This window comes from Triturus cristatus, chromosome 2_2 (assembly GCF_964204655.1).
Source record: "Triturus cristatus chromosome 2_2, aTriCri1.1, whole genome shotgun sequence".
In the NCBI taxonomy this organism is placed as follows: Eukaryota; Metazoa; Chordata; class Amphibia; order Caudata; family Salamandridae; genus Triturus; species Triturus cristatus.
This window is the reverse complement of record NC_140582.1, coordinates 1,226,658,106-1,226,685,356: the sequence shown is the minus strand read 5'-3', so window position 1 is coordinate 1,226,685,356 and position 27,251 is coordinate 1,226,658,106. Positions and strand designations below refer to the sequence as shown.

The 27,251-nt window shown below is 50.5% G+C and overlaps 1 protein-coding gene across 1 annotated transcript in view; it reads right to left on the bottom strand.

Moving 5' to 3' along the window:
* LOC146863455 (dedicator of cytokinesis protein 2-like) overlaps nt 1–27,251 on the bottom strand; it is a 2,657,619-nt gene that overhangs the window by 2,078,383 nt on the left and 551,985 nt on the right. The window contains exons 15-17 of the mRNA XM_085642885.1: nt 25,754–25,852; nt 22,733–22,805; nt 17,349–17,452 (exon numbers count right to left, since the gene is read on the bottom strand). Of these exons, the coding sequence (XP_085499011.1) occupies nt 17,349–17,452; nt 22,733–22,805; nt 25,754–25,852 (276 nt within the window). The remainder of the gene's footprint in view (nt 1–17,348; nt 17,453–22,732; nt 22,806–25,753; nt 25,853–27,251) is intronic.

Genomic DNA, 27,251 nt, shown 5'->3' with positions numbered 1-27,251 from the left:
ACCCCCGTCCAATTCCACAAGACCCACTTACCCTGACAGGAGTCAGCAGCCTAGGATTGTGCGGTGCTACGAGTGTGGGGAGATTGGACACTACAGGGGAGATCCCAAGTGTCGCAAGCGACCACCAGCCCCAACGGGCGGGAAAAGTCCCGGGGTGAGTAGTATAGCGCTTGGGGTGGAGCTGCCCTTAGATAGGGAAGGGGAGTGGACAGGCCTGACGCTGGTTTCACTCGGGGATAGAGAAGTGGTCCCCGTAGTGTCCCTGCCCCCGAACACTGCTAAATATCAGCAGAGGGTGAGAATTAATGGGGAGGAGGTGGAAGCTCTGAGAGACACAGGGGCCAGCATGACCACTGTCGTGCGGCGGCTGGTGTCCCCAGATCAAGTAGTCCCCGAGGAGTTCCATCCGGCCGTATTGGCTGACGGCAGTATGAGTCACTATCCAGTGGCTCGTGTTCCATTTGAGTGGGGAGGAGTCAGAGGCCTGCTGAGAGTTGCTGTGAGCCCTGCCTTGCCTGTGGGGTGTTTGCTAGGAAATGACCTGGAGCACACCAAGTGGAAAGACGTCGAATTTCACGCTCACACTGAGATGCTGGGATTACCAGGGTGGACTTGCGTCAGCACGCGGTCCATGGCTGCCCGGCATGGAACTCACCCTGGGTTGGAGCCTGGAATCATGGCCCAACCCAAAGCCCAACGTGGAAAGAAGAAGGTGGTAGAGGACATGCCTCGTGAGATGGATGGGGAGGCCGGAGAGGTGCCCGCGGAGTCCGCGGAGGTAGATGTCGTTCCTGTGGAGGACTTGCCAACCCTTGCTGACTGGCATGTGGGAGGAGGGCCTACCCGGGAAGAATTTTGTCAGGCACAAAGGGCGTGCCCCACTCTTGAAGGCATGCGGCGGCAGGCCGAAGCCCAAGTGGCCAGTCAGGAATTGGGAGGTTATCACGTGTATTGGGAGGATGGTCTCCTATACAGTGAGCCCAGGGTGCCGGTACATGGATCTTCGAGGGCCATAGTGGTCCCCCAATGTTACCGGGCTTTTCTGCTGGAGTTAGCGCACGAGATACCCTTAGCCGGACACCTGGGTCAGGACAAAACCTTTGCACGGTTGGTCCCCTATTTTTATTGGCCCAGGATGAGGATTGCATCAGATACCTTTTGCAAGACCTGCAAGTCTTGTCAGGCTAGTGGCAAGACTGGGACGAAGTTGAAGGTCCCGTTGGAACCGCTCCCCGTGGTCGGGACCCCTTTTGAGAGGGTCGGTATCGATATTGTTGGGCCATTGGACCCTCCGACCGCAGCGGGACACCGGTTCATCTTGGTTTTGGTGGACCACGCCACAAGGTACCCAGAGGCTATTCCTCTGAGGACCATCACTGCACCGGTGGTGGCGCGGGCACTGTTGGGGATTTTTACCCGAGTGGGATTCCCCAAGGTCGTGGTGTCGGACAGGGGCACCAATTTCATGTCGGCCTACATGCAGGCCATGTGGAAGGAGTGTGGGGTGACCTACCGGTTCTCCACTCCTTACCATCCCCAGACGAACGGACTTGTAAAGCGCTTCAATAAGACATTGAAGGGGATGATCTGAAGCCTACCAGAGGGCTTGAGGCGTAAATGGGACGTCCTCCTCCCCTGCTTGTTATTCTCCTATCGGGAGGTACCGCAGAAGGGAGTCGGGTTCAGCCCGTTTGAATTGCTCTATGGCCATCCCGTTCGGGGGCCCCTCAGTTTAGTGAAGGAGGGGTGGGAGAAGACTTCACAGAAGCTTCCCCGTGACATTGTCAGCTACATGCTGGCGTTCCGCAGCCAGATGGCCAAGCTGTGGAAGGCAGCCACAGAGAACCTGGAGGCTAGCCAGACCGTGATGAAGGAGTGGTATGACCGCAACGCTCGGACGGTCGAGTTGGACGTTGGACAGAAGGTGTGGGTTATGGAACCTGGGGAGCTTTGTGCCCTCCAGGACCGGTGGACTGGCCCGTTCGACTTTGTGGAGCGACGAGGCCAGACCACGTACGTTGTAGATGTGAAAACCCCCCGTCAGCCCCTCAGGGTGCTCCACGTCAACCGCCTGAAGCCGCACCATGAGAGATCAGAGCTTGCTCTCCTTATGGTGACGGATGGGAGCGAAGAGGAAGAGAGTGAAGCTCTTCCTGACCTTCTAGCGGTACAAGAGAAGGATGGTTCGGTGGAAGGTGTAGTCCTCTCCCCATCCTTGACCCCAGAGCAACAGAGGGACTGTCGCCATGTCCTGGGACAGTTCGCCTCGTTGTTCTCCCTCACGCCTGGAATCACTCATTTGTGTACCCATGATGTGGACACAGGGGACAGCCCCCCGGTGAAGAACAAGTCTTACCGGCTCTCTGACCGAGTGAAGGATAGCATCCAGCGTGAGGTGGCAAAGATGCTGGAGCTGGGGGTGATAGAACCTTCCAGCAGCCCGTGGGCTAGTCCAGTGGTGTTGGTGCCGAAAGCGGCCCCACCGGGTACGACACCGGAGCTTCGGTTCTGTGTGGACTACCGGGGGTTGAACTCTGTCTCAAAGACAGATGCTCACCCCATCCCACGTGCAGACGAGCTGGTGGACCGGCTGGGAGCAGCCCGGTACCTCAGCACCATTGACCTGACATCCGGATATTGGCAGATTGCCATGGCCGATGGAGCACGGGAGAAGACAGCGTTCTCCACCCCCGAGGGCCACTACCAGTTTCGAGTGATGCTCTTTGGGCTCAAAAATGCTCCGGCCACATTCCAGCGGTTAGTGAATCAGGTACTATCTGGCCTGGAGTCCTTCTCAGCAGCCTACCTGGATGACATAGCTGTCTTCAGTGGCACCTGGGAGGACCATCTGCAACACCTCCAGGAGGTATTGCAGGCGCTGCAACGCACTGGCTTAACAATTAAAGCCAGCAAGTGCCAGATTGGACAGGGATCTGTCGTGTACCTGGGACACCTGGTGGGCGGAGGTAAGGTGCAACCCCTCCAGGCCAAAATCAAAACCATCTTGGCTTGGGAGCCCCCCAAGACCCAAACAGAGGTCCGAGCTTTCCTCGGCCTCACTGGGTATTACCGCCGGTTCGTCAAGGGATATGGTACCATCGTAGCCCCCTTGACGGAATTGACCTCAAAGAAGCAACCTCGCAAGGTCATATGGACAGCTGCATGCCAGGAAGCCTTTGACACGCTGAAACATGCGATGTGTACCGCTCCAGTACTAGCAACACCAGATTTCAGCAAGGAATTTGTTGTACAGACAGATGCCTCAGAGCACGGCATAGGTGCGGTGCTCTCACAACTCAATGCCGAGGGCCAAGATCAACCTGTGGCCTTCATATCCAGAAGACTCCTCCCTCGGGAACGGCGATGGAGCACCATTGAGAGAGAAGCCTTTGCGGTGGTCTGGGCACTGAAGAAGTTGAGGTCATACCTCTTTGGCACTCACTTCCTTATCCAGACCGACCACCGCCCCCTTCGTTGGCTCATGCAGATGAGAGGCGAAAACCCCAAGTTGTTGAGGTGGTCCATTTCCCTACAGGGGATGGACTTTCGGGTGGAACATCGGCCAGGAGTTGACCATGCCAATGCTGACGGTCTCTCCAGGTTTTTCCGCCTTAGTGTTGAGAACTCCCTAGAGGTTGGGTAGCTCTCCCCTCTTTCGGCTGGGGGGGACGCATGTTGGACCTGTCAGCCCTAGGGTGGTCTCCCCTTCCATTTTTGTATCGTGCCTCATTTTTTCCACCCTCATTTTTATGTTGGACTAGGTCTCCGGGCGCCTTTTCATTGCCAATCAGTGTTAAGGTACAGGTGCTCCCTTCTCCCAAGATGGCTGCCACAGGCCCCTGCTACTGCAGAGTGGTCTTTCGTAGTAGCACCCTAGCTGCCAGGAGCTGGCTGGAACCCCACAACAATGTTGCGACTCCAGCCCGCCTTTTTGTCCCATAGGTAGAGTGGGGAAGCTCCTGGAAAGTGCTGGAACCTTCTAGAAGGGAGGTGTGGTTTTTCTTTTGCCGCCTTGGCTAGAGGTCACCTGACCAAGGGCTACTTAAGAGTGGGAGGGAAACTTTTGTGGTGAGTTGGCCATTGGGGTGAAGCAGAGCTGGAAGAATCCACCAGGAGTGTAGGCGGTAGGGCCTAGCCAGGTACTTATGCCTCTGAGAGTGACAGGATTTAGGTGCTGCCTCTTAAGTGAGTGAGGGACCCTGTGAAACCCACTGATCTTGCCCAGCAGTAGGAGGACCCAGAGACTCTCTGCCAGCCTGACTAGGAAGGATCTAGTCGCCCTCTCCATCCCTACCCCCCTGTAACAGCACCCTTTAAGGGCGCCAGATACATCTGCGCCAACAAGACTTTATCTAACATCTGAGAACAGAAACTTATATGCCAAGCACTGAGACTGCGTGTCCAGATTGAACTCTCAAACTTATATGCCAAGCACTGAGACTGCGTGTCCAGACTGACCCCTGAAGCCGTATGCAAAGCAGATTGAAGAGCCACCGGGGATCGACCAGGTATTAGCACTGTGACCCCTGCGCTCCCTGACCTGGCCTGGGACCCCCGGCAGCGTGCTCCGCTGAGCGCGGAACCCCCATCCTTAACTTGAGCCCCCCCTGTGACGTGGAAGCCAGCGCGCTCACCACCGCGGCCCGGAGGCCGGAAGAAGTGCCCTGCAGAGTTGCGAGGCCCGTGAGAAAGCTGGGGCCCCGCCGCTGCTGTAGCAGCAGAGTGAGAAGGTGCGCGAGGCCTAGGGCCGAGTTTCCCCATCGTCGCTGGAGCGGACGCCGTCTGACGCCGAGAACGAGGTAAGCCCGGAGGCTGGGATCGCCCCTGGTGCGCCCCCTACTGGTCGGGATCCGCACCGCACCCTCAGCCCGGGTCCCCTCTCCGTGGGAGTTTCCCCCCTGCCAGCGCGACGGAGAGACCCCGCCGAGGGATCCTCTCCTTGTGCCCCCGTGACTGCTCTGGAGCGAGGTGCCCTGCGAACTGCACCGGAGCCGAGAGACTTGCTCCTCCCGTCCCAGGCGCTTCCCGCTAAAAGCTCCGTGAGGCGCATTGACTGTCCTACCCCACATTGAAGTACTCAGCGCCCACAATTACAAGTAGCGCTCTGATATCCTTGTGCCGGATTGAAGTGCTCAATGTCCATAATTACAAGTAGCGCTCTGTTATTCAGGTGCCATATCGAAGAGCTACATGCTAGTGATTATGAGTAGCGCTCTGTTATCCATGTGCCCTATTGAAGTGCTACGTGTTGGTGATTACGAGTAGCGCTCTGTCATTCATGTGCCATATTGAAGTACCACGTGCTATTGATTACGAGTAGCGCACTGTTATTCATGCTCCATAATGAAATGCTAAATGACATCTATTACGAGTAGCTCTCTGTGCTAGATGCCCCGTTCTGAGGTCCTCACCAGTTAGCGCGCCTAGCGCCATCATCACCCCCCTAAGGCGCTACAGGAAAGTGAAGTGCGCGTGTACCTCTAGGTGAAGGGTAGTTGTACCTCAGGCAGTACTGATTTGTTATGAATGTCATTTGTGGTATTACCAGCTTATGAAATGTACTGCTACCTCATGAACTGCATCTAACGTGATCTGCTTGGATAAACTTGAATATTTACTTAACTCCTACCGTGTGGCGTCACTTATTGTGTGTGTTCCTTGTCCCATGTGAGGTGCGTGTTGTATGGTTGCTTTATACACAGACCTTTGGTGGCCCGACCGCTCGTGTCACGTTACCGCCCCATAGGGCCTGGAGACCCCAGGTCTTACATCTGGGCTCCTTGTAAGCCGTGCTGTGGCGTAGCAGAGCCTTTGTTACATGTCTGGGCCTCATGCACCATATTGTCTGTGCTGAGGTGCAGCAGAGTATTTCTTACATGTCTGGGCTCCTTGTTTAGCAGGGCTTTGGTGAAACATTGTTTTTCTTACATAACTGGACTCCTTGTCAGCAGTGCTGTTGTGCAGCAGAGCCTTTCTTGCATATCTGGGCTCCTTGTAAGCAGTGTTGTGGCACAGCAGAGCCTTTCTTACAAGTCTGGGCTCCTTGTAACCAGTGCTGTTGTGCAGCAGGGCAATTGTTACATGTCTCGGCTCCTTGTGTGCAGTGCTGTGGCGTAGCAATGCCTTTGTTACATGTCTGGGCTCCATGCACCATAGTATCTGTGCTGTGGTGCAGCAGAGCCTTCCTCACATCTCTGGGCTCCTTGTGAGCAGTGCTTTTTTGAACCACAGTCTTTCTTACACGTTTGGTCTCCTTTGAGCAGTGCTGTAGAATAGCAGGGCCTTTCTTAAATATATGGTCTCTTTGTAAGCAGTGCTGTGGTATGGCATTGTCTTTCCTACATTTCTGGGGTCCTTGTAAGCGGTGCTGTGGTACAACAGAGTATTGTAAGCAGTGCTGTAGTACATCAGAGTCTTTCCTACATGTCTGGGACCCTTGTAAGCAGTGTTGTGGTAAAGCATTATGTTTCTTACCTGTCTGGGCTCTTTGTAAGCAGTGCTGTGGTGCATCATAGACTTTCCTATATGTCTGGGGTCCTTGTAAGCAGTGCTGTGGTAAAGCATTGTGTTTCTTACATGTCTGGGCTCCTTGTAAGCAGTGCCGTAGCACAGCAGAGCCTTTCTTACATATCTGGGCAATTTGTAATTTTTGCAGTGGTACGGCAGAGCCTTTTTCATATGTGTGGGTTCCTTGTAAGCATTGCTGTGGTTCAGCAGAGTCTTTTTCACATGTCTAAGCTCCTTGTAAGCAGTTCTATGGTGCAGTAGAGCCTTTTTCATATGTTTGGGCTCCTTGTAAGCAGTGCTGTGGTTCAACAGAGTCTTTTTACATGTCTAGGCTCCTTGTAAGAAGTGCTGTGGTGCAGCAGACCCTTCTTTACATGTCTGGGCTCCTTGTAAGTAGTCCTGTGGTACAGTAGAGCCTTTCTTACATGGCTAGGTTCCTTGTAAGCAGTGCTGTGGCACAGCAGAGTCTTTCTTACATGCGTGGGCTCTTTGTAAACATTCCTGTGGTACAGCATAGTCTGTCCTACATGTCTAGGCTCCTTATAAGCAGTGATGTGGTGCTGTAGAGTCCTTCCTACATGTCTGGGCTCCTTATAAAGAGTGCTGTGGTGCGGCAGAGTCTTTCTCACATGTATGGGATCCTTGTGAGCAGTGCTGTGGCATAGCAGAGCCTTTGTTACATGTCTGGGCTCCATGCCCCATATTGTCTGTGCGGTGTTGCAGCAGAGCATTTCTTACAAGTCTGGGCTCTTTGTAACCGGTGCTGTTGTGCAGCAGGGCATAAGTTACATGTCTGGGCTCCTTGTGAGCAGTGGTGTGGCATAGCAGAGCCTTTGTTACATGTCTGGGCCCCATGCATCATATTGTCTGTGCTGTGGTGCAGCAGAGCATTTCTTACATGTCTGGGCTCCTTGTGAGCAGGGCTTTGGCAAAACATTGTCTTTCTTACATGTCTAGGCTTCTTGTAAGCAGTGTTGTGGCGCAGCAGAGCCTTTCTTAGAAGTCTGGGCTCCTTGTAACCAGTGCTGTTGTGCAGCAGGGCAATTGTTACATGTCGGGGGTCCTTGTGTGCAGTGCTGTGGCCTAGCAGAGCCTTTGTTACATGTCTGGGCTCCATGCACCATATTGTCTGTGCTGTGGTGCAGCAGAGCCTTCCTTACATCTCTGGGCTCCATGTGAGCAGTGCTTTTTTGAACCATAGTCTTTCTTACATGTTTGGTCTCCTTGTAAGCAGTGCTGTAGAATAACAGGGCCACTCTTAAATATATGGGCTCTTTGTAAGCAGTGCTGTGGTACGGCATTGTCTTTCTTACATGTTTAGGCTTCCTGTAAGCAGTGCTGTGATAAAGCATTGTCTTTCTTACATGTTTGGGCTCCGTGTAAGCAGTGCTGTAGAATATCAGGGACTTTCTTAAATATATGGTTCTTTGTAAGCAGTGCTGTGGAAAGGCATTATCTTTCTTACATGTCTGGGCTCCTTGTAAGCAGTGCTGTGGTGCAGCAAAGCCTTTCTTACATATATGTGCTCCTTTTAACCAGTGCTGTGGTACAGCAAAGATATCTTACATATCTGGGCTCCTTGTAAGCAGTGCTGTGGTGCAGCAGAGCTTTTCTTACATATCTGGGCTTCTTGTAAAAGTTTTTCTTACATATCTGGGCTCCTTGTAAGCAGTGCTGTTGTGAAGCACAGTCTTTCTTACATATCTGGGCTCCTTGTAAGCAGTGCTGTGGCGTAGCAGAGCCTTTGTTACATGACTGGGCCCCATGCACCATATTTTCTGTGCTGTGGTGCTGCAGAGCATTTCTTACATGTCTGGGCTCCTTGTCAGCAGGGCTGTGGCAAAACATTGTCTTTCTTATGTGTCTAGGCTCCTTGTAAGCAGTGTTGTGGCACAGCAGAGCCTTTCTTACAAGTCTGGGCTCCTTGTAACCAGTGCTGTTGTGCAGCAGGGCAATTGTTACATATCTGGGCTCCTTGTGTGCAGTGTTGTGGCATAGCAGAGCCTTTGTTACATGTCTGGGCTCAATGCAACCTATTGTCTGTGCTGTAGTGCAGCAGAGCCTTCCTTACATCTCTGGGCTCTTTGTGAGCAGTGCTTTTTGAACCATAGTCTTTCTTACATGTTTGGTCTCCTTGTAAGCAGTGCTGTAGAATAGCAGGCCCTCTCTTAAATATATGGGCTCTTTGTAAGCAGTGCTGTGGTATGGTATTGTCTCTCTTACATGTCTAGCCTTCCTGTAAGCAGTGCTGTGGTAAAGCATTGTATTTCTTACATGTTTGGGCTCCGTGTAAGCAGTGCTGTAGAATAGCAGGGCCTTTCCTGAATAGATGGGTTCTTTGAAAGCAGTGCTGTGGAAAGGCATTGTCTTTCTTACATGTCTGGGCTCCTTGTAAGCAGTGCTGTGGTACAGCAAAGCATTTCTTACATATCTTGGCTCCTTGTAAGCAGTGCTCTGGTACAGCAGAGCCTTTGTTACATACATACATACATGGCCGGAAAAAATCCGATATCCCACCAAAACACACATTTAGCAGGGGTGGGAGGGAATCAAAATTGGACTACATTCTTGTCCCCTTAGCATCCTGGTCTTCTATCAAAGACTTTAGGGTTTTGCCAGGTGTGGATAGTGACCACCGCGCTCTTGAAGCAGAATACATTTTCCCTGATCGCGTGGTCATGAGGGAGCAGACCACGTCACTTCGGGCGGGCCTAACAATTGCCAACAACCGACGGAGAGTGAGATGGGAAAGATTACTTCTTAATCCAGACAATCTCCCCAGTCTTTATGCCCGGGCGATTCCTATTTTTACTAAGGCTCTGGAAGTCATTGATCGAAATGATTGCCCCGATAACTGGAATGAGTGGGGGACTCTTCATACAGACCTAACCCTGGCACTATCTGACATTCTTTTTACAAAGCAGGGAGGACCCACTAAATGCCCACACACTCCTAGATGGTATAACTCTACATGCCGGAAGGCTAAATCAAACCTCCTGGCTGCACTGAAAGAGGGTTTAGGGATCAGGTTATCAGGGCTAGGCGTTTAGTTTACAAACGCATGATTGGCGCTGCCCAAAAGGAATGGGAACACAACAGGTGGGAGAAACTAAAATTGACACTAGCAAAAGGTGACTCCCGCTTATTCTGGCGCCTCGTAAACACAGGGACAGATACACTACCTGATGCAACTGAACCTAATATCTCAGCTAATGCATGGCGCGATCATTTTAAATCCCTATATAGCACACTAAATACACCGGAGACGTCCAATTTTATTATTGATAATACCAGAGGGCACTTTTTTACTCTAAGGGAGGTACATGATGCGATAGACAGATTAGCAACAGGCAAGGCACCGGGACTTGATGGACTGCCTGGTGATTTATTTAAAAATGAACCAGCCGTCTGGGCGCCATACCTACTGTGCTTATTTAATTCCATTTTGGCCGGCATAGAGGTCCCAAATACTTGGTTGGGAGCAGAGATTGTCCCAATTTTCAAAAAGGGATCCCCTCTGCTCCCTTCCAATTATAGACCAATCAGCCTAATAGATGTCACACAAAAGTTATTTGGTAGACTACTATTGAATCGTCTCCAAACCTGGATTGCAGAGAGGGACATATTGAGCCCTTTTCAGGCTGGGTTCAGGGAAGGCGTCTCTACAATAGACCAGATTTTCCGATTCAATTACTTATATTGGAAAACTGTGACTGCGGGCAAAGGCACGCTGTATACGGTCTTTGTTGACCTGCGGGCAGCATTCGACTTGGTCCCCCGTGCAAAATTATGGATGGTACTAAAAGATTTAGATGTTCCGGGCGATATCTTAACTATGCTGATGAGGCTCCATCAGGGCAATTATGCTAAAGTCAGATGTGGCAAGGGAGGTGCACTAACAGAGAACTTTCCCGTGGACACGGGGGTCAGACAGGGCTGTGTGCTCGCACCGACCCTGTTCTGCCTCTTCGTGAACGGTGTTATAGACTTCCTGACAGGGCTAAGCTATATTGACGCCCCAGTGCTGAATGGCAGGAGGGTACCCGCAATCATGTTTGTGGATGATACCCTCCTGCTCTCAAAATCACCAATGGGCCTCCAGAGAATCTTGGATGGATTCATTAATTTTTGTGAGCTCCGTGGTCTGGAGGTGAATGCGACCAAAACTAAATTTATGACCTTTAACCCACCCCTTTCAACTCGCCCAAACCCCTCGATTGGACAAGAAACTTTGGCCCGGGTCTCTACATTTGAATATCTAGGTGTTACCTTGAATCAATCTTTGACCTGGGATACGCATATTACCAGAGCAAATTTGAAACTTGCCCAACTCGCAGGTGGTATAACTAGGCTGATCTCAAGATCCTCCTACAAGCCTCTCGGCCCACCTCTCCACATCTACAAAACACAGGCTAGAGGGGCAGTAATCTACGGGGGTGAGATATGGGGACATGTAGCATGTCAGAAGTTGCAGTTAACCGAGAACAACTTTATCCGACAACTGACCGCCTTACCATCAAACACCCCGCTCCTCCCGCTGAGATTGGATCTTGGCCTAAAACCAATTTCTGAAGAATTAGGACTGAGGCCCTTGATGTACTGGCGCAGAGTCTGGAGTTCACTAGAGTTATCCAGTTATAGAGCAGAACTAGAAGAAATTCTGCGCTTCCCCAAGGTGTTGCATATACCTTGGTTTAAATATATCAAGAACACCTTTGAAATGATGGGGAAATCAGAGTTGTGGCTTGACCCGCGGAGCGCCTGTCCAAGGATCTCTCGAAGATCATTGGCCGACGCTTACCGCGAGTACAAGTTACAGGCAGCATTCCAATCACTTCGTCAAGACTCGTTGTCCATACATTTTATTGCTCTCAAGGACCACTACCATCTGGAGCTGGTCCTCGACGATGTAGCTCCACCATTAACACGCAAATTGTACTTGCAGTGGCGCTATGGATCACTCCCATTGAGGGCACACACAGAGCACTGGCTTAACACGCAGACTACACCTAACTGCCAGGCTTGCCCTCTTACGAGAGAAGACGACTTACATATGATCTTTTTCTGTCCTGCATATAACAAACCACGTAAATACTGGCTTGTGCCCCTCCTCAGGAACTTAGGCTTTAAGGAATACCGTCCTGCATACAGAATCCTAAAATCCGACCTGTCTGCCCCTACTGTTTGTGCCGTAGCCAAATTTTTAACCTCAGCATGGTTTATTCGCAATCGCCTCATGTCCAGATAAAACTCCATTTTAAATGTTTTTATGACTGTTTTTACGAGGTATTCATTGTTCAAGCTATGTTAGCTAATATTACAGCTATAAAAGTGTTTATTTTATCATGAAACTATTATTGTTCATGTTTTACTGTTAAATTGACATTGTATTTTTTTGTATCTTTTATGGTCCATAGTGACCGAAATAAAGATTTGATGATGATGATGATGACATATCTGGCCTCCTTGTAAGCAGTGCTGTGGTGCAGCAGAGCCTTTCTTACATATCTGGGCTCCTTGTAAGCAGTGCTGTGGTGCAGCAGAGCCTTTCTTACATATCTGGCCTCCTTGTAAGCAGTGCTGTGGTGCAGCAGAGCCTTTCTTACATATCTGGGCTCCTTGTAAGCAGTGCTGTGGTGCAGCAGAGCCTTTCTTACATATCTGGCCTCCTTGTAAGCAGTGCTGTGGTGCAGCAGAGCCTTTCTTACATATCTGGGCTCCTTGTAAGCAGTGCTGTGGTGCAGCAGAGCCTTTCTTACATATCTGGCCTCCTTGTAAGCAGTGCTGTGGTGCAGCAGAGCCTTTCTTACATATCTGGGCTCCTTGTAAGCAGTGCTGTGGTGCAGCAGAGCCTTTCTTACATATCTGGGCTCCTTGTAAGCAGTGCTGTGGTGCAGCAAAGCCTTTCTTACATATCTGGGCTCCTTGTAAGCAGTGCTGTGGTGCAGCAGAGCCTTTCTTACATATCTGGGCTCCTTGTAAGCAGTGCTGTGGTGCAGCAAAGCCTTTCTTACATATATGGCCTCCTTATAAGCAGTGCTGTGGTGCAGCAGAGCCTTTCTTACATATCTGGGCTCCTTGTAAGCAGTGCTGTGGCACAGCAGAGCCTTTCTTACATATATGGGCTCCTTGTAAGCAGTGATGTGGCGTAGCAGAGCCTTTGTTACATGTCTGGGCCCCATGCATCATATTGTCTGTGCTGTGGTGCAGCAGAGCATTTCTTACATGTCTGGGCTCCTTGTTAGCAGGGCTTTGGTGAAACATTGTCTTTCTTACATGTCTAGGCTCCTTGTAAGCAGTGTTGTGGCACAGCAGAGCCTTTCTTACAAGTCTGGGCTGCTTGTAACCAGTGCTGTTGTGCAGCAGGGCAATTGTTACATGTCTGGGCTCCTTGTGTATTGTGCTGTGGCGTAGCAGAGCCTTTTGTTACATGTCTAGGCTCCATGCAGCTTATTGTCTGTGCTGTGGTGCAGCAGAGCATTCCTTACATCTCTGGGCTCCTTGTAAGCAGTGCTGTGGTACAGCAAAGCCTTTCTTACGTATCTGGGCTCATTGTTGGCAGTGCTGTTGTGCAGCAGAGCCTTTCTCATACGGCTGGACTCCTCGTAAGCAGTACTGTGGGGCAGCAAATACTTTCTTACATAGCTGGGCTCCTTGTAAGCAGTTTTGTGGTACATCAAAGCCTTTCTTACATATCCGGGCTCCTTGTAAGCAGTGCTGTGGTGCAGCAGAGCCTTTCCCATATGGCTGGACTCTTTGTAAGCATTGTTTATGTTTATGAGATTTATAGAGCGCGCAAATACCCGTGGGTGTCTTGGCGCTAAGGACAGCAGCGTGAAACTAGTACGAGGAGACTTATTGTGTGAACAGCCATGTTTTCGTCATTCTTCTGAACATTAGAAGTGATTGGGAAGATCTGATCTGTGGTGGAAGCGAGTTCCAAAGTCTAGCAGTTGCGACAATAAAACGTTTGTCGCCCCAGGAGACTGTTTTAGTGCGAGGCACTATGAACAGGGATGCCGTGGATGAGCGAAATGCCCGAGATGGAGTATAGGTTGCTAAGTCTCTGATCAGAAATTGAGCATTGATGTAGCACAGCCTTTCTTACATATCTGTGCTCCTTGTAAGCAGTGCTGTGGTGCAGCAAAACCTTTCTTACATATCTGTGCTCCTTGTAAGCAGTGCTCTGGTACAGCAGAGCCTTTGTTACATATATGGGCTCTTTGTAAGCAGTGCTGTAGTGCAGCAGAGCCTTTCTTACATATCTGGGCTCCTTGTAAGCAGTGCTGTGGTGAAGCAGAGCCTTTCTCATATGGCAGGACTCCTTGTAAACAGTGCTGTGGTGCAGCAAAGCCTTCCTTACATATCTGTGCTCCTTGTAAGCAGTGCTGTGGTACAGCAAAACCTTTCTTACATGTCTGTGCTCCTTGTAAGCAGTGCTGTGGTACAGCAAAACCTTTCTTACATGCCTGGGCTCCTTGTAAGCAGTGCTGTGGTGCAGCAGAGCCTTTCTCATATGGCTGGACTCCTTGTAAGCAGTGCTGTGGTACAGCAAAGCCTTTCTTACACATCTGGATTCCTTGTAAGCAGTGCTGTGGTGCAGCAGAGCCTTCCTTACATCTCTGAGATTCTAGTGAGCAGGGCTTTTGTGAAGCACACTCTTTCTTACATGTCTGGGCTCCTTGTAAGCAGTGCTGTGGTGCAGTAGAGCCTTTATTACATGGCTAGGCTCCTTGTAAGCAGTGCTGTGGTGAAGCAGACTCTTTCTTACGTGTCTAGGCTCCTTGTAAGCAGTGCTGTAGCGCAGCAGAGCCTTTCTTACGTGTCTAGGCTCCTTGTAAGCAGTGCTGTGGTGAAGCAGACTGTTTATTACGTGTATGGGCTCCTTGTAAGCAGTGCTGTAGTGCAGCAGAGCCTTTCTTACGTATCTAGGTTCCTTGTAAGCAGTGCTGTGGTGAAGCACACTCTTTCGAACATGTCTAGGCTCCTTGTAACCAGTGCTGTAGGGCAGCAGAGCCTTTTTTACATATCTGGTCAAATTGTAATTAGTGCTGCGGTGCGGCAGAGCCTTTCTTATATGTCAGGGCTCATTGGTAGCAGTGCTGTATTGCAGTAGAGTCTTTCTTACATGGCTGGGCCCCTTGTGAGCAGTGCTGTGGCGCAGCAAAGCCTTTCTCATATGTCTTTGCTCCTTGGTAGCAGTGCTGTATTGCAGCAGAGCCTTTCTCATATGTCTGGGCTCCCTGTAAGCAGTGCTGTTGTGCAGCAGAGTCTTTCTTACATGTCTAGGTTCCTTGTTAGCAGTGCTGTCATGCATCATAGTCTTTCCTACTTACTTACTTACTGCTTTATTGCGATCACACAGATCCTAAAAAGAATGCAGCAAAGAGTCCCAAAAAAGTATGCACCGAAAAATATAGATAAAATAAGTATGGGTTAAAATTGATAAAAACATTTGTACAAATTCAAAATGACTGGGCCCCCAGAACATTTTAAAAGTGCATTTGTGAAAAACAGCAAAATGTATGGCACAGGTTAAGGTGCTTGAAGTTCCCACAAGTACAAAATAGCAAAATGTTTAAAAAAAAAAAAAACACTTGATAACATTCTGATCTGGCAAGACTTTTCAAAACACAGTGACTCAGCTACATAATTGTTTACGCCTAATCCAAAGAGTATGCCAGAATCTAGAAACACCAAATTCGACTGGTAAGTCGAGCAGAAAAAGAGTAAATGAACTATGGATTGAGAGCTAACTTGGCAAGTGGGGCACCAGTCATCCAAAACGTTATGCTGGACCATTTTGAGCAGAACAGTTTGGTGGGAAGTGATTTATAACGGAACTGCAGAAAAAGTTTCCGTGCCACCGGTGGCACTATTTCATCAATAGTTGGCTCGAAGGACGGAGAGCATTTGTAATTGAGAAAAGCTTCGGTCAGGCCGGATACTGGAGCTGAAAGAACTTCTTTGGAAACCGAATCCCAAATAACTTTTGTCATCTTTTCTCTGGAAATTTGCCTCATAGTTTCTGGATTTGACCAATAGGCGTCCAAGTCCAATTTTGCCATAGATTTCCGTAGAGTGGAAAACCAGTTTATTGACAGGGCCTTTGGAAATCTCAAGAGGTCTAACAGAGTCTCTCGGTAGGTCTCCAGCTCATCCATAGCCTGAACCAAAACATTATCTATCTGTACATTGCCTTGTGTCTCACCTGTTTATGTGCCAGATCCAGATATAAGGATGTCAGAGGGGTACTAGCCGGGAGATCCAACAGAGATCTCAGAAACCGATTTTCCACAGCTATTAAAGATGATATATTTCCTGTCCCCCACAACTCTATACCGTACATTGTACCCCCCAGTACTTTAGTATTATACATTTCTAGTGCAGGAGCGATCTGCTGTGACGTAGTTTTCCTGTGTATTTTGCTAATGTGATTACGTTGGAATATTTGATGGAGCTTAGCCTTCTCCTTTTGTGCGTCCCAATTTACAGAAGAGGATAGTCTGTCCTGCATGTCTGGGCTCCTTGTAAGCTGTGCTGTGGCACAACAGAGCCTTTCCTACATGTCTGGGCTCCTTGTAAGCTGTGCTGTGGCACAACAGAGCCTTTCCTACATGTCTGGGCTCCTTGTAAGCTGTGCTGTGGCACAACAGAGCCTTTCCTACATGTCTGGGCTCCTTGTAAGCTGTGCTGTGGCACAACAGAGCCTTTCTTACATGTCTGGGCTCCTTGTAAGGAGTGCTGTGGTGCAGCAGAGCCTTTCTTACATTTCTGGGCTCCTTGTAAGCAGTGCTGTGGCAAAACAGAGCCTTTCTTACATGTCGGGCTCCTTGTAAGGAGTGCTGTGGTGCAGCAGAGCATTTCTTACATGTTGGGCTCCTTGTAAGGAGTGCTTTGGCACAACAGAGCCTTTCTTACATGTTGGGCTCCTTGTAAGGAGTGCTGTGGTACAGCAGAGCATTTTTCACAAGTCTGGGCTCCTTGTAAGCTGTGCTGTGGTACAGCAGAGCCTTTCTTACATGTCGGGCTCCTTGTAAGGAGTGCTGTGGTGCCGCAGAGCCTTTCTCACAAGCCTGGGCTCCATGTAAGCTGTGCTGTGGTACAGCAGATTCTTTCTTACATGTCTGGGCTCCTTGTAAGCAGTGCTGTGGTGCAGCAGAGCCTTTCTTACAAGCCTGGGCTCCATGTAAGCTGTGCTGTGGTACAGCAGAGCCTTTCTTACAAGCCTGGGCTCCATGTAAGCTGTGCTGTGGTACAGCAGAGCCTTTCTTACATGTCTGGGCTCCTTGTAAGCTGTGCTGTGGTACAGCAGAGCCTTTCTTACATGTCTGGGCTCCAAGTAAGCTGTGCTGTGGTACAGCAGAGCCTTTCTTACATGTCTGGGCTCCTTGGAAGCAGTGCTGTGGTACAGCAGAGCCTTTCTTACAAGCCTGGCCTCCATGTAAGCTGTGCTGTGGTACAGCAGAGCCTTTCTTACATGTCTGGGCTCCATGTAAGCTGTGCTGTGGTACAGCAGAGCCTTTCTTACATGTCTGGGCTCCATGTAAGCTGTGCTGTGGTACAGCAGAGCCTTTCTTACATGTCTGGGCTCCATGTAAGCTGTGCTGTGGTACAGCAGAGCCTTTCTTACATGTCTGGGCTCCTTGTAAGCAGTGCTGTGGTACAGCAGAGCCTTTCTTACATGTCTGGGCTCCATGTAAGCTGTGCTGTGGTACAGCAGAGCCTTTCTTGCATGTCTGGGCTCCTTGTAAGCAGTGCTGTGGTGCGGCAGAGACTTTTTTACCTGTCTGGACTCCATTCACCATATTGTGTGTGCTGTTGCGCTGCAGGGTCCTTACCTTGAAGAGCACCAGGTCGTGTTCACCATCCTGCAGTGTTGTTCCGTCGGGTCTCATGAGCTTCACGAAAGCCATGGAGAAGTTCTTCTCTGCTTTGTCTTTGGCTGGTGAAGGAAAAGGATGAAATGCTGTCACATAGCGCTGTAACTCTTTGATGAAAGCACTGTGACAAGCAGAGCAGCAAGAAAGTAGGAGTCAGCATACCATCATGCGGCGCCATAATGACCCAACGACTGTGAGGTGCCTATACTCTTGCCTGGGGTCGTAAGCGCTACATAAATATATTTACATTTACACTCACCAGTAGCACAGCAGGGGGGCCAGGGCACCGATGGAAGCAAGGGAAAGGGGGCAGTGTTGTAGTGCGGTGCAGTGGATGCTAGGACTGCGGTGTAAGGGCACCTGCTATACCACTGAGAGCTTGGCTGCATCACCACAGTAACAAACTAAGGAGGGGTGCAGCTGTACACACTGGGCCCGATTCACAGAACAAACTTAAGACTAAATCCTAAACTTACTACCATTTTGGTATTCACAGAATGCACCTAGTACTTCTGGTATTCACAGAATGAACTTACTACTTTTGCTATTCACAGAATGAACTTAGTACTTTTGCTATTCACAGAATGGATTTACGACTACTAAACTTACGTCCGCACTCGGGCCGGAAATTCCGGCCCGGAGGCGGAGCTTCCGGCCCGGAGGCGGAGCTTCCGGCCCGGAGGTGGAGATTTCGGCCATAGATAAATCGGCCGAAATCCCCACCTCTGGGCCGGAAGCTCCGCCTCCGGCCCGGAATCCCCGCCTCCGGGCCGGAAGCTCCGCCTCCGGGCCGGAAGCTCCGCCTCCGGGCCGGAATTTCCGGCCCGAGTGCGGACGTAAGTTTAGTAGTCGTAAATCAATTCTGTGAATAGCAAAAGTACTAAGTTCATTCTGTGAATAGCAAAAGTAGTAAGTTCATTCTGTGAATACCAGAAGTACTAGGTGCATTCTGTGAATACCAGAATGGTACTAAGTTTAGGATTTAGTCTTAAGTTTGTTCTGTGAATCGGGCCCAGTCCTTAGCAGCACCTGCACTGTAACACATGCAGACCGGATGTGAGTACTGAGTACCAGCAGCAAACGTCTTGCTTCACTCCTGCTATCAAAGGGATGGCAGTGACCCTAAGTTATCCATGTTTCTATGTACCAGTGCCGTAGTACTGCTAGAATCAAGTGTGCCCGGCTTGTGAGTATCAGAGTCACAGTACTGCTAGAGTCCAAGTGTGCAATGTTTTTATGTACCAGCGTCACAGTACTGTTACACTCCCAGCATACCCAGTTACCCATTACTGTTACACTCCCAGCATGCTCAATGTCCCAGTACTGTTACACTCCCAGCATGCTCAATGTCCCAGTACTGTTACACTCCCAGCATGCTCGATCCCCCAGTACTGTTACACTCCCAGCATGCCTGATGTCCCAGTACTTTTACACTCCCAGCATGCACGATGCCTCAGTACTGTTACACTCCCAGCATGCTCGATCCCCCAGTACTGTTACACTCCCAGCAAGCTCGATCCCCCAGTACTGTTACACTCCCAGGATGCTCGATCCCCCAGTACTGTTACACTCCCAGCAAGCTCGATCCCCCAGTACTGTTACACTCCCAGGATGCTCGATCCCCCAGTACTGTTACACTCCCAGCAAGCTCGATCCCCCAGTACTGTTAAACTCCCAGCATGCTCGATCCCCCAGTACTGTTACACTCCCCGCATGCTCTATGCCCCAGTACTGTTACACTCCTAGTATGCCAGATGTCCCTGTACTGTTACACTCCCAGCATGCTCGATCCCCCAGTACTGTTACACTCCCAGCATGCTCGATATCCCAGTACTGTTACACTCCGAGCATGCTCGATCCCCCAGTACTGTTACACTCCCAGCATGCCTGATGTCCCAGTACTGTTACACTCCCAGCATGCTCGATGCCCCAGTACTGTTACACTCCCAGCATGCTCGATCCCCCAGTACTGTTACACTCCCAGCATGCCAGATGCTCCAGTACTGTTACACTCCCAGCATGCTCGATGTCCCAGTACTGTTACACTACCATCATGCCTGATGCCCCAGTACGGTTACAGTCCCAGGAGGCTCGATGCCCTAGTACGGTTACACTCCCAGCATGCTCGATCTCCCAATACTGTTACACTCCCAGCATGCTCGATCCCCCAGTATTGTTACACTCCCAGCATGCCTTATGCCCCAGTACTGTTACACTCCCAGCATGCTCGATGCCACAGTACTGTTACAACCCCAGTACTGTTACACTCCTAGCATGTTCGATATCTCGATACTGTTACACTCCCAGCATGCTCTATGCCCCGGTACTGTTACACTCCCAGCATGCCAGATGCTCCAGTACTGTTACACTCCCAGCATGCTCTATCCCCCAGTACTGTTACATTCCCAGCATGCTCGATGTCCCAGTCCTTCTACACTCCCAGAATGCTTGATGTCCCAGTACTGTTACACTTCCAGCATGCTCTATGCCCCCTTATTGTTAAACTCTAGCCTGCTTTATGCCCCAGTACTGTTACACTCCCAGCATGCTCGCTGCCCCAGTACTGTTACACTCCCAGCATGCCCGATGTCCCACTGCTGTTACACTCCCAGCATGTTCTATGTCCCAGTACTGTTAGACTTCCAACATGACCAATGTCCCAGTACTGTTACAATCCCAGCATGTTCTATGCCCCAGTACTTTTACACTCCCAGCAGTCTCAGAACTGCTATACTCCCAGCACGGTTGATCCCCTGGTACTGTTACACTCCCAGCATGCTCGATGTCTCAGTACTGTTACACTCCCAACATGATCAATGTCCCAGTACTGTTACACTCCCAGCATGCTCGATGCCCCAGTACTATTAAACTCCCAGCATGCTCTATGCCCCAGTACTGTTACACTCCAGCATGCTCGATTCCCCAGTTCTGTTACACTCCCAGCATGCTCGATGTCTCAGTACTGTTACACTCCCAACATGATCAATGTCCCAGTACTGTTACATTCCCAGCATGCTCGCTGCCCCAATACTATTACACTCCCAGCATGCTCTATGCCCCAGTACTGTTACACTCCCAGCATGCTCGATTCCCCAGTTCTGTTACACTCCCAGCATGCTCGATCCCCCAGTACTGGTACACTCCCAGCAAGCTCGATCCCCAAGTACTGTTACCCTCCCAGCATGCTCGATGTCTCAGTACTGTTACACTCCCAGCATTCTCGATCCCCCAGTACTGTTACACTCCCAGCATGATCGATGTCCCAGTACTATTACACTCCCAGCATGCTTGATGCCTCAATGCTGTTACACTCCCAGCATGCTCGATGCCTTAGTACTGTTACACTCCCAGCATGCACGATGCCTCAGTACTGTTACACTCCCCGCATGCTCTATGCCCCAGTACTATTACACTCCTAGCATGCCAGATGCCCCTGTACTGTTACACTCCCAGCATCATCAATGCCCCAGTAATGTTACACTCCCCGCATGCTCGATCCCCCAGTACTCTTACCCTCCCAGCATACTCGATGTCTCAGTATTGTTACACTCCCAGCATGCCAGATGCCTCGATGCCCCAGTACTGTTACACTCCCAGCGTGCTCGATGCCCCAGTACTGTTACATTCCCAGCATGCTCGATCCCCCAGTATTGTTACACTACCAGCATGCCAGATGCCCCAGTACTGTTACACTCCCAGCATGCTCGATGCCCCAGTACTGTTACACTGCCAGCGTGCTCGATGCCCCAGTACTGTTACAATGCCAGCATGCTCGATGCCCCATTACTGTTACACTCCCAGCATGCTCGATCCCCCAGTATTGTTACACTCCCAGCATGCCAGATGCCCCAGTACTGTTACACTCCCAGCATGCTCGATGCCCCAGTACTGTTACACTCCCAGCGTGCTTGATGCCCCAGTACTGTTACAATGCCAGCATGCTCGATGCCCCATTACTGTTACACTCCCAGCATGCTCGATCCCCCAGTATTGTTACATTCCCAGCATGCCAGATGCCCCAGTACTGTTACACACCCAGCATGCTCGATGCCCCAGTACTGTTACACTCCCAGCGTGCTCGATGCCCCAGTACTGTTACAATGCCAGCATGCTCGATGCCCCAGTACTGTTACACTTCTAGCAAGCTCGATGCCCCAGTACTGTTACACTCCCAACATTCTTGATCCCCTAGTACTGTTACACTCCCAGCATGCACGATGCCTCAGTACTGTTACACTCCCAACATTACCAATGCCCCAGTATTGTTAAACTCCCAGCATGCTCTATGCTTCAGTACTGTTACACTCCCAGCATGTTCAATGTCCCAGTACTGGTACACTCCTAGCATGCTCTATGGCCCAGTGCTGTTACACTCCCAGCATGCTCGATGCCCCGTACTGTTACTCTCCCGGAATGCTCAATGTCCCAGTACTGTTACACTCCTAGCATGCTCGATGCCCCAGCACTGTTACAATGCCAGCATGCTCTATGGCCCAGTACTGTTACACTCCCAGCATGCTCTATGCTTCAGTACTGTTACTCTCCCGGAATGCTCAATGTCCCAGTACTGCTACACTCCTAGCATGCTCGATGCCCCAGTGCTGTTACACTCCCAGCATGCTCGATGCCCCAGTATTGTTACACTCCCAGCATGCTCGATGCCCCATACTGTTACTCTCCCGGAATCCTCAATGTCCCAGTACTGCTACACTCCTAGTATGCTCGATGCCCCAGTGCTGTTACACTCCCAGCATGCTCGATGCTCCAGTATTGTTAAACTCCCAGCATGCTCTAGAACCCAGTACTGTTACACTCCCAGCATGCTCTATACCCCAGCAGATAATCCACATTAAATTCCATTTTTCACTTTTTGTGGCCCTTGGAGACGTTCCCCGTCATGAGAGTCCATCCTGGGCTGGGTCTCGAAGCAGCGCGTGCGCCCTACTAGTGCATAATGAATGAATGAATGAACCTGCTCAATATAGCAAGCTCGTCTGACAGGACACTGGAGTCTTGGGCCCTCATCTGCTGCTGACAGGGGTCTGACGTCACCTAAGGAGCTGCAGATGACCTTTGACTCCAGGGGCAAACTGAGCCTATTGACAACCCCACATCCCATGCTGCTTTGGAAATACGAATAATACCCCCACTTCCAGGTGTGTGACGGGACATCGACAAAAAATCCCTACTTTTGTGATTGTTTCTGTGACATTCCGCACACACAATGACATGCTGGGCGCCTTGTAGCCCTACACGATATTTCCAGCACTGAGTTCACAGCAGATGCACAAGTCACATCCACCCCACTGCGCCCCCTAGCGGCCAATGCCAGAAGTACTTACAGTCCACCGAGGAGCGGTGCTTGAAGGTGAACCTCAGGTGACATCTGTGCACGTCTTCGATGGGAACTCCAATCTGGAAGAAGGAGGACAGGTGAGGACTCAGGTAACCCTGACAGGTGCCCTGGTCCCTGTCTCTGCTGCTGACCTGCCCCTCCCCCTGGGCACAGGGTCCCACCCACTTTCATAAAACATCCCCAGCTGTCACCATCAGCCATTCCACAATGAATCTGTCTCATCCTTCCCCTGAGTGTTTTTCCACTGTGTATTCTCCCACTCCCAGAGTCAGCAAGTGTGTCACCTATGACGTGCACCCGCGGAGCTCGCATCCATGTTGGGTGGGTACCAAAAAAGGCCCCCTGCCCCCTCTCATCCTATAGGCAATAGCTAGCACAGACTAATCTTCAGTGTCTCCATCCAGGACTGTGAGCTCTCCCTGACCCTTAACCTTTACCCCTTGGAGTCAAACACCCCCCTTTGTACCAGAAGACCCCCAAACTAACCTCGACCCTCTCCATCCAGTGCTATGAGCTCTCCTTGACCCTTAACCTTTACCCCTTGCTGTCTTGTGAATCAGTGGGCCGGTAGCCAGGGCAAGTTAGGCGGAGCCAGGTTGTCTGGCGGGTACATGGAATGTGAGGCGGTGGTTCTGATATGTTGTCGTGGAGAGCTTTGTAGGCATGTGTGAGGAACTTGAAGGCAATTCTCTTGTTGATTGGGAGCCAGTGGAGTTGTCGGTGGTATTATGTGGCTACGGCAGGGGATGTCAAGGACCAGTCTGGCTGCGGTGTTTTGGACATTCTGGAGTTTCCTGAGCTGTTTCTAGGTGACGCCAGCATAGAGAGCGTTGCCACAGTCAAGTCTGCTGGCGATGAGTGCGTGAGTGACTGTCTTTCTGCAATCTGTGGGGATCCATCTGAATACTTTCAAAGCAGGCGGAGAGTGTGGAAGCAGGATGAGGATACTGCATTGATTTGGCGGTTCATGGTGAGCGAGGAGTCCAGTATGATGCCGAGGTTGTGCGCGTGGTCCATAGGGGTTGAAGGGGGTCATAGTGCGGCGGGCCAGCAGGTATCATCCCAGGCTGAGGGGGCGGGTCCCAGGATGAGTACTTCGGTCTTGTCCGAGTTGAGCATGAAGCAGCTGTCTTTCATCCAGGTCGCAACCGCCTTCATTCCACTGTGAAAGTTGATTCTGGTAGCTGTGGGCTCGTTGGTGAGGGACAGGATCAGCTGAGTGTCGTTGGCGTAGGAGACGATGTTGAGTCTGGGGTTTCTGATGATGGCCACGAGGGGGGCCATGTAGACATTGAAGAGGGTGGGGCTCAGGCTCAGGGAGGAGCCCTGGGGCACTCTGCAGCTGATCTTTGTAGGTTCTGAGAGGAAAAGGGGTAGTCTGACTCGCTGTGTTAGGCTGGTGAGGAAGGAGTGGATCCAGTCCAGTGCTTTGTTGCGGATGTCGACGTCATGGAGTCTTGTGATTAGGGTGCGGTGGGAGCATGCTGGGAGTGTAACAGTACTGAATCATAGAGTATGCTGGGAGTTTAACAGTACTGGGACATCAAGCATGCTGTGAGTTTAACAGTACTGAAGCATAGAGTATGCTGGGAGTTTAACAGTACTGAAGCATAGAGCATGCTGGGAGTGTAACAGTACTGAAGCATAGAGTATGCTGGGAGTTTAACAGTACTGAAGCATAGAGTATGCTGTGAGTTTAACAGTACTGAAGCATAGAGTATGCTGGGAGGTCAGGTAGGATGAGGGCTGCGGTTGTGCCCTGGTCAAGGAGGTAGCGGGTGGCGTTGGTAGAGGCGAGGAGTGTGGTCTCGGGTGCTGTGGTTGCTTCGGAATTCAGATTGAGAGGTTTCCAGGACGTGGTTCTCTTCGATGAACTTGGAGAGTTGGGCGTTGATGGCCTTATCAATCACCTTGGCTGGGAAGGGGAGGAGGGAGATGGGTCTGAAGTTCTTGAGGTCTGTCGGGTCAGCGGACAACTTCTTCAGCAGGGGGTTGATCTTGGCATGTATCCAGCTGTCTGGAAAGGTGGCAGTTTCAATGGAGCAGTTGATGGTGCAGCGAAGCTCGTGGGTGATGGAGGTGGTTGCTTTATGGAAGATGTGATACAGGCAAGGATTAGAGGGGGCTCCGGAGTGGATGCTCTTCATGGACTTGAGTGTGTCATCTGTGGTGAGTGGAGTCCAGTACAGCATGATCTGTTGGGGTGCGGTGTGGTTGTGTGTGGTGGTGGCGGGCATTGTTGCAGGGTCTTGGGTGTTGAAGCTGTCGTAGATCTGCCTGATTTTGTGGTGGAAGAAGGTGACAAGTTTGTTGCAGAGGTCTTGGGAGGGTGGGACATTTGTGGTCTTGCTGTTGGGCCTGGATAACTCCTTGACGATGGTGAAGTGTTCTTTGCTGTTGTGTGTGTTGGCGTTGATTCTGTCTTGGAGGGCCATTTTCTTGGTGGTGTGCGTTGATGGCGGTTTTGAAGGTTGCATGGGTTTCTGGGGTTTTGTTGTTCCTCCATCTCTTATCGAGCCATCTGCAGGTGCGTCTGGACTCGTGGAGGGTGGGAGTGAAGCAGCTGGCTCCCTCCCTGTAAAGGAAGACCCCCAAACTAACCTTGAGGGTCTCCAGCCAGTGCTGTGAGGTCTCCCTGACCCTTAGCCTTTACCCCACTGTGTCAAACACCCCCCTTTGTACCAGAAGCCCCCCAGACTAACCTTGACCGTCTCCATCCAGTGCTGTGAGATCTCCCTGACCCTTAACCTTTACCCCTTGGTGTCACACCTCCCCTCCTTGTAAAGGAAGACCCCCACACTAACCTTGACCGTCTCCATCCAGTGCTGTGTGATCTCCCTGACCCTTAACCTTTACCCCTTGGTGTCAGACCTCTCCTCCTTGTACAGTAAGACCCCAGACTAACCTTGACGGTTTCCATCCAGTGCTGTGAGATCTCCCTGACCCTTAACCTTTGCCCCTTGGTGTCACACCTCTCCTCCTTGTACAGTAAGACCCCCAGACTAACCTTGACGGTTTCCATCCAGTGCTGGTGCCGCTGCTGGTAGTAAACCACAGAGCTGTACTCACTGACCGGCTTACTGCCCGCGCCCTGAAAGATCACATTCTGGGGAGAAGAAGATGGAGGGGTGGAGAGAAGAGAGCATTAGAGTGCAGAGTCAGGAAGGAGGGCAGACAGACGTGTGTCACAAGAAGATGAGGTAGGAGGAAAAAACTGAAGCAGTGAAGAGCTGGAGGCGAGGGAACGAGTGAGGGAATATGAAAGGGTGACCCCAGAGGTCATTTAAAGGTCAGAATGGGATAGCAGCTGTTGTCCATAGCTTGTCCCTGGTCTCAGGGTCATGAAAGGCTGCACCTAGAGCAGGAAGTAAAGAAGGTCTTGAAAGGCGTGATTACTTCCAGTACGGTCCAATAACCCTTCCAATAGACAGAGCCACTGGAATCCTCCGGCGGGAGGGGGCCAAGTTATGCGGCTCGGTTGAGTAAATTATTCAGCAAGAAAAGGCAAAATATGGGGCATAATGCAGCACATTTTGTAATTGCATGATTTCATTATCCTGTCATTTTGAATATTGGTAACACTTTATCAGTACCAGTTTAACAGCCAAATATAACAATAAGCGATAAAAAGGCGACCAGTCCAGCTTTGCAAAGCGACTCCCGCTGTGCAGCAACACATCTTGTTGCATTTTTAGTAACTTTTGAACCGTTTGAGCTAGGAACATTTTTTTGGGCTAAAATCTGCAGATTATGCAGCAGATGACTGATTATGTGGTAAAAGTGGTAAATCTATAATTATGCATGGGTTGCTAAGCGCTATAAACAACCGTTGTTACTGCTTCCCAATGTAATGCTACACCTGCTCACACCCACCCTCGCTTAGGCTTATATCAAGTCCATACTTTGCTTACTCACAACAACTCTTGAGTATACAATAATTCTTTTATCATTTTAAAAGTTCCCTTCAATCTCTATAACACCCAATTGTTAGTCCAACTGGACGCTGCATCTGATTGTTTGATTTTTGCATTTCTTATTTACTTTTGTTCTTACTTTTAGGTTGTGAGGTTTGGTTGGTTATTTGTGTGCCTTGAAGCTGGACTAACGCCAGCACTGTGTGCATCACAAGTATAACAAGCACTGAACAGAGTGCAGCAGGGCATGCTGGGTACCATGTGGACAGGCCGACTGTGCTATGAGTCAAGGGCACCTCAAACTCTAACCAAACTCTAACCTCGCCTCCCACTTTTATTCTTTCCATCTCTTGATTCCCCCCCAAGCACCTTTCTTCCCCAGACAGCATTTCCCAGGCCCCTTTCGACCCTTCAAATTGAAAGATTGCCCCTTATCTGTCTCCATCACCCCATCTGTCTCCATTACCCCCTCTGTCACCATTTTCAGGTTGCAGCCTACCAGACATCGCAGCTGTCTGGTTTGCTAAAGACATCTGGAGGACATTCAGAAATGCAGTACCCTGTTGGTTACCATTGGCTTTGTGGTTTGTA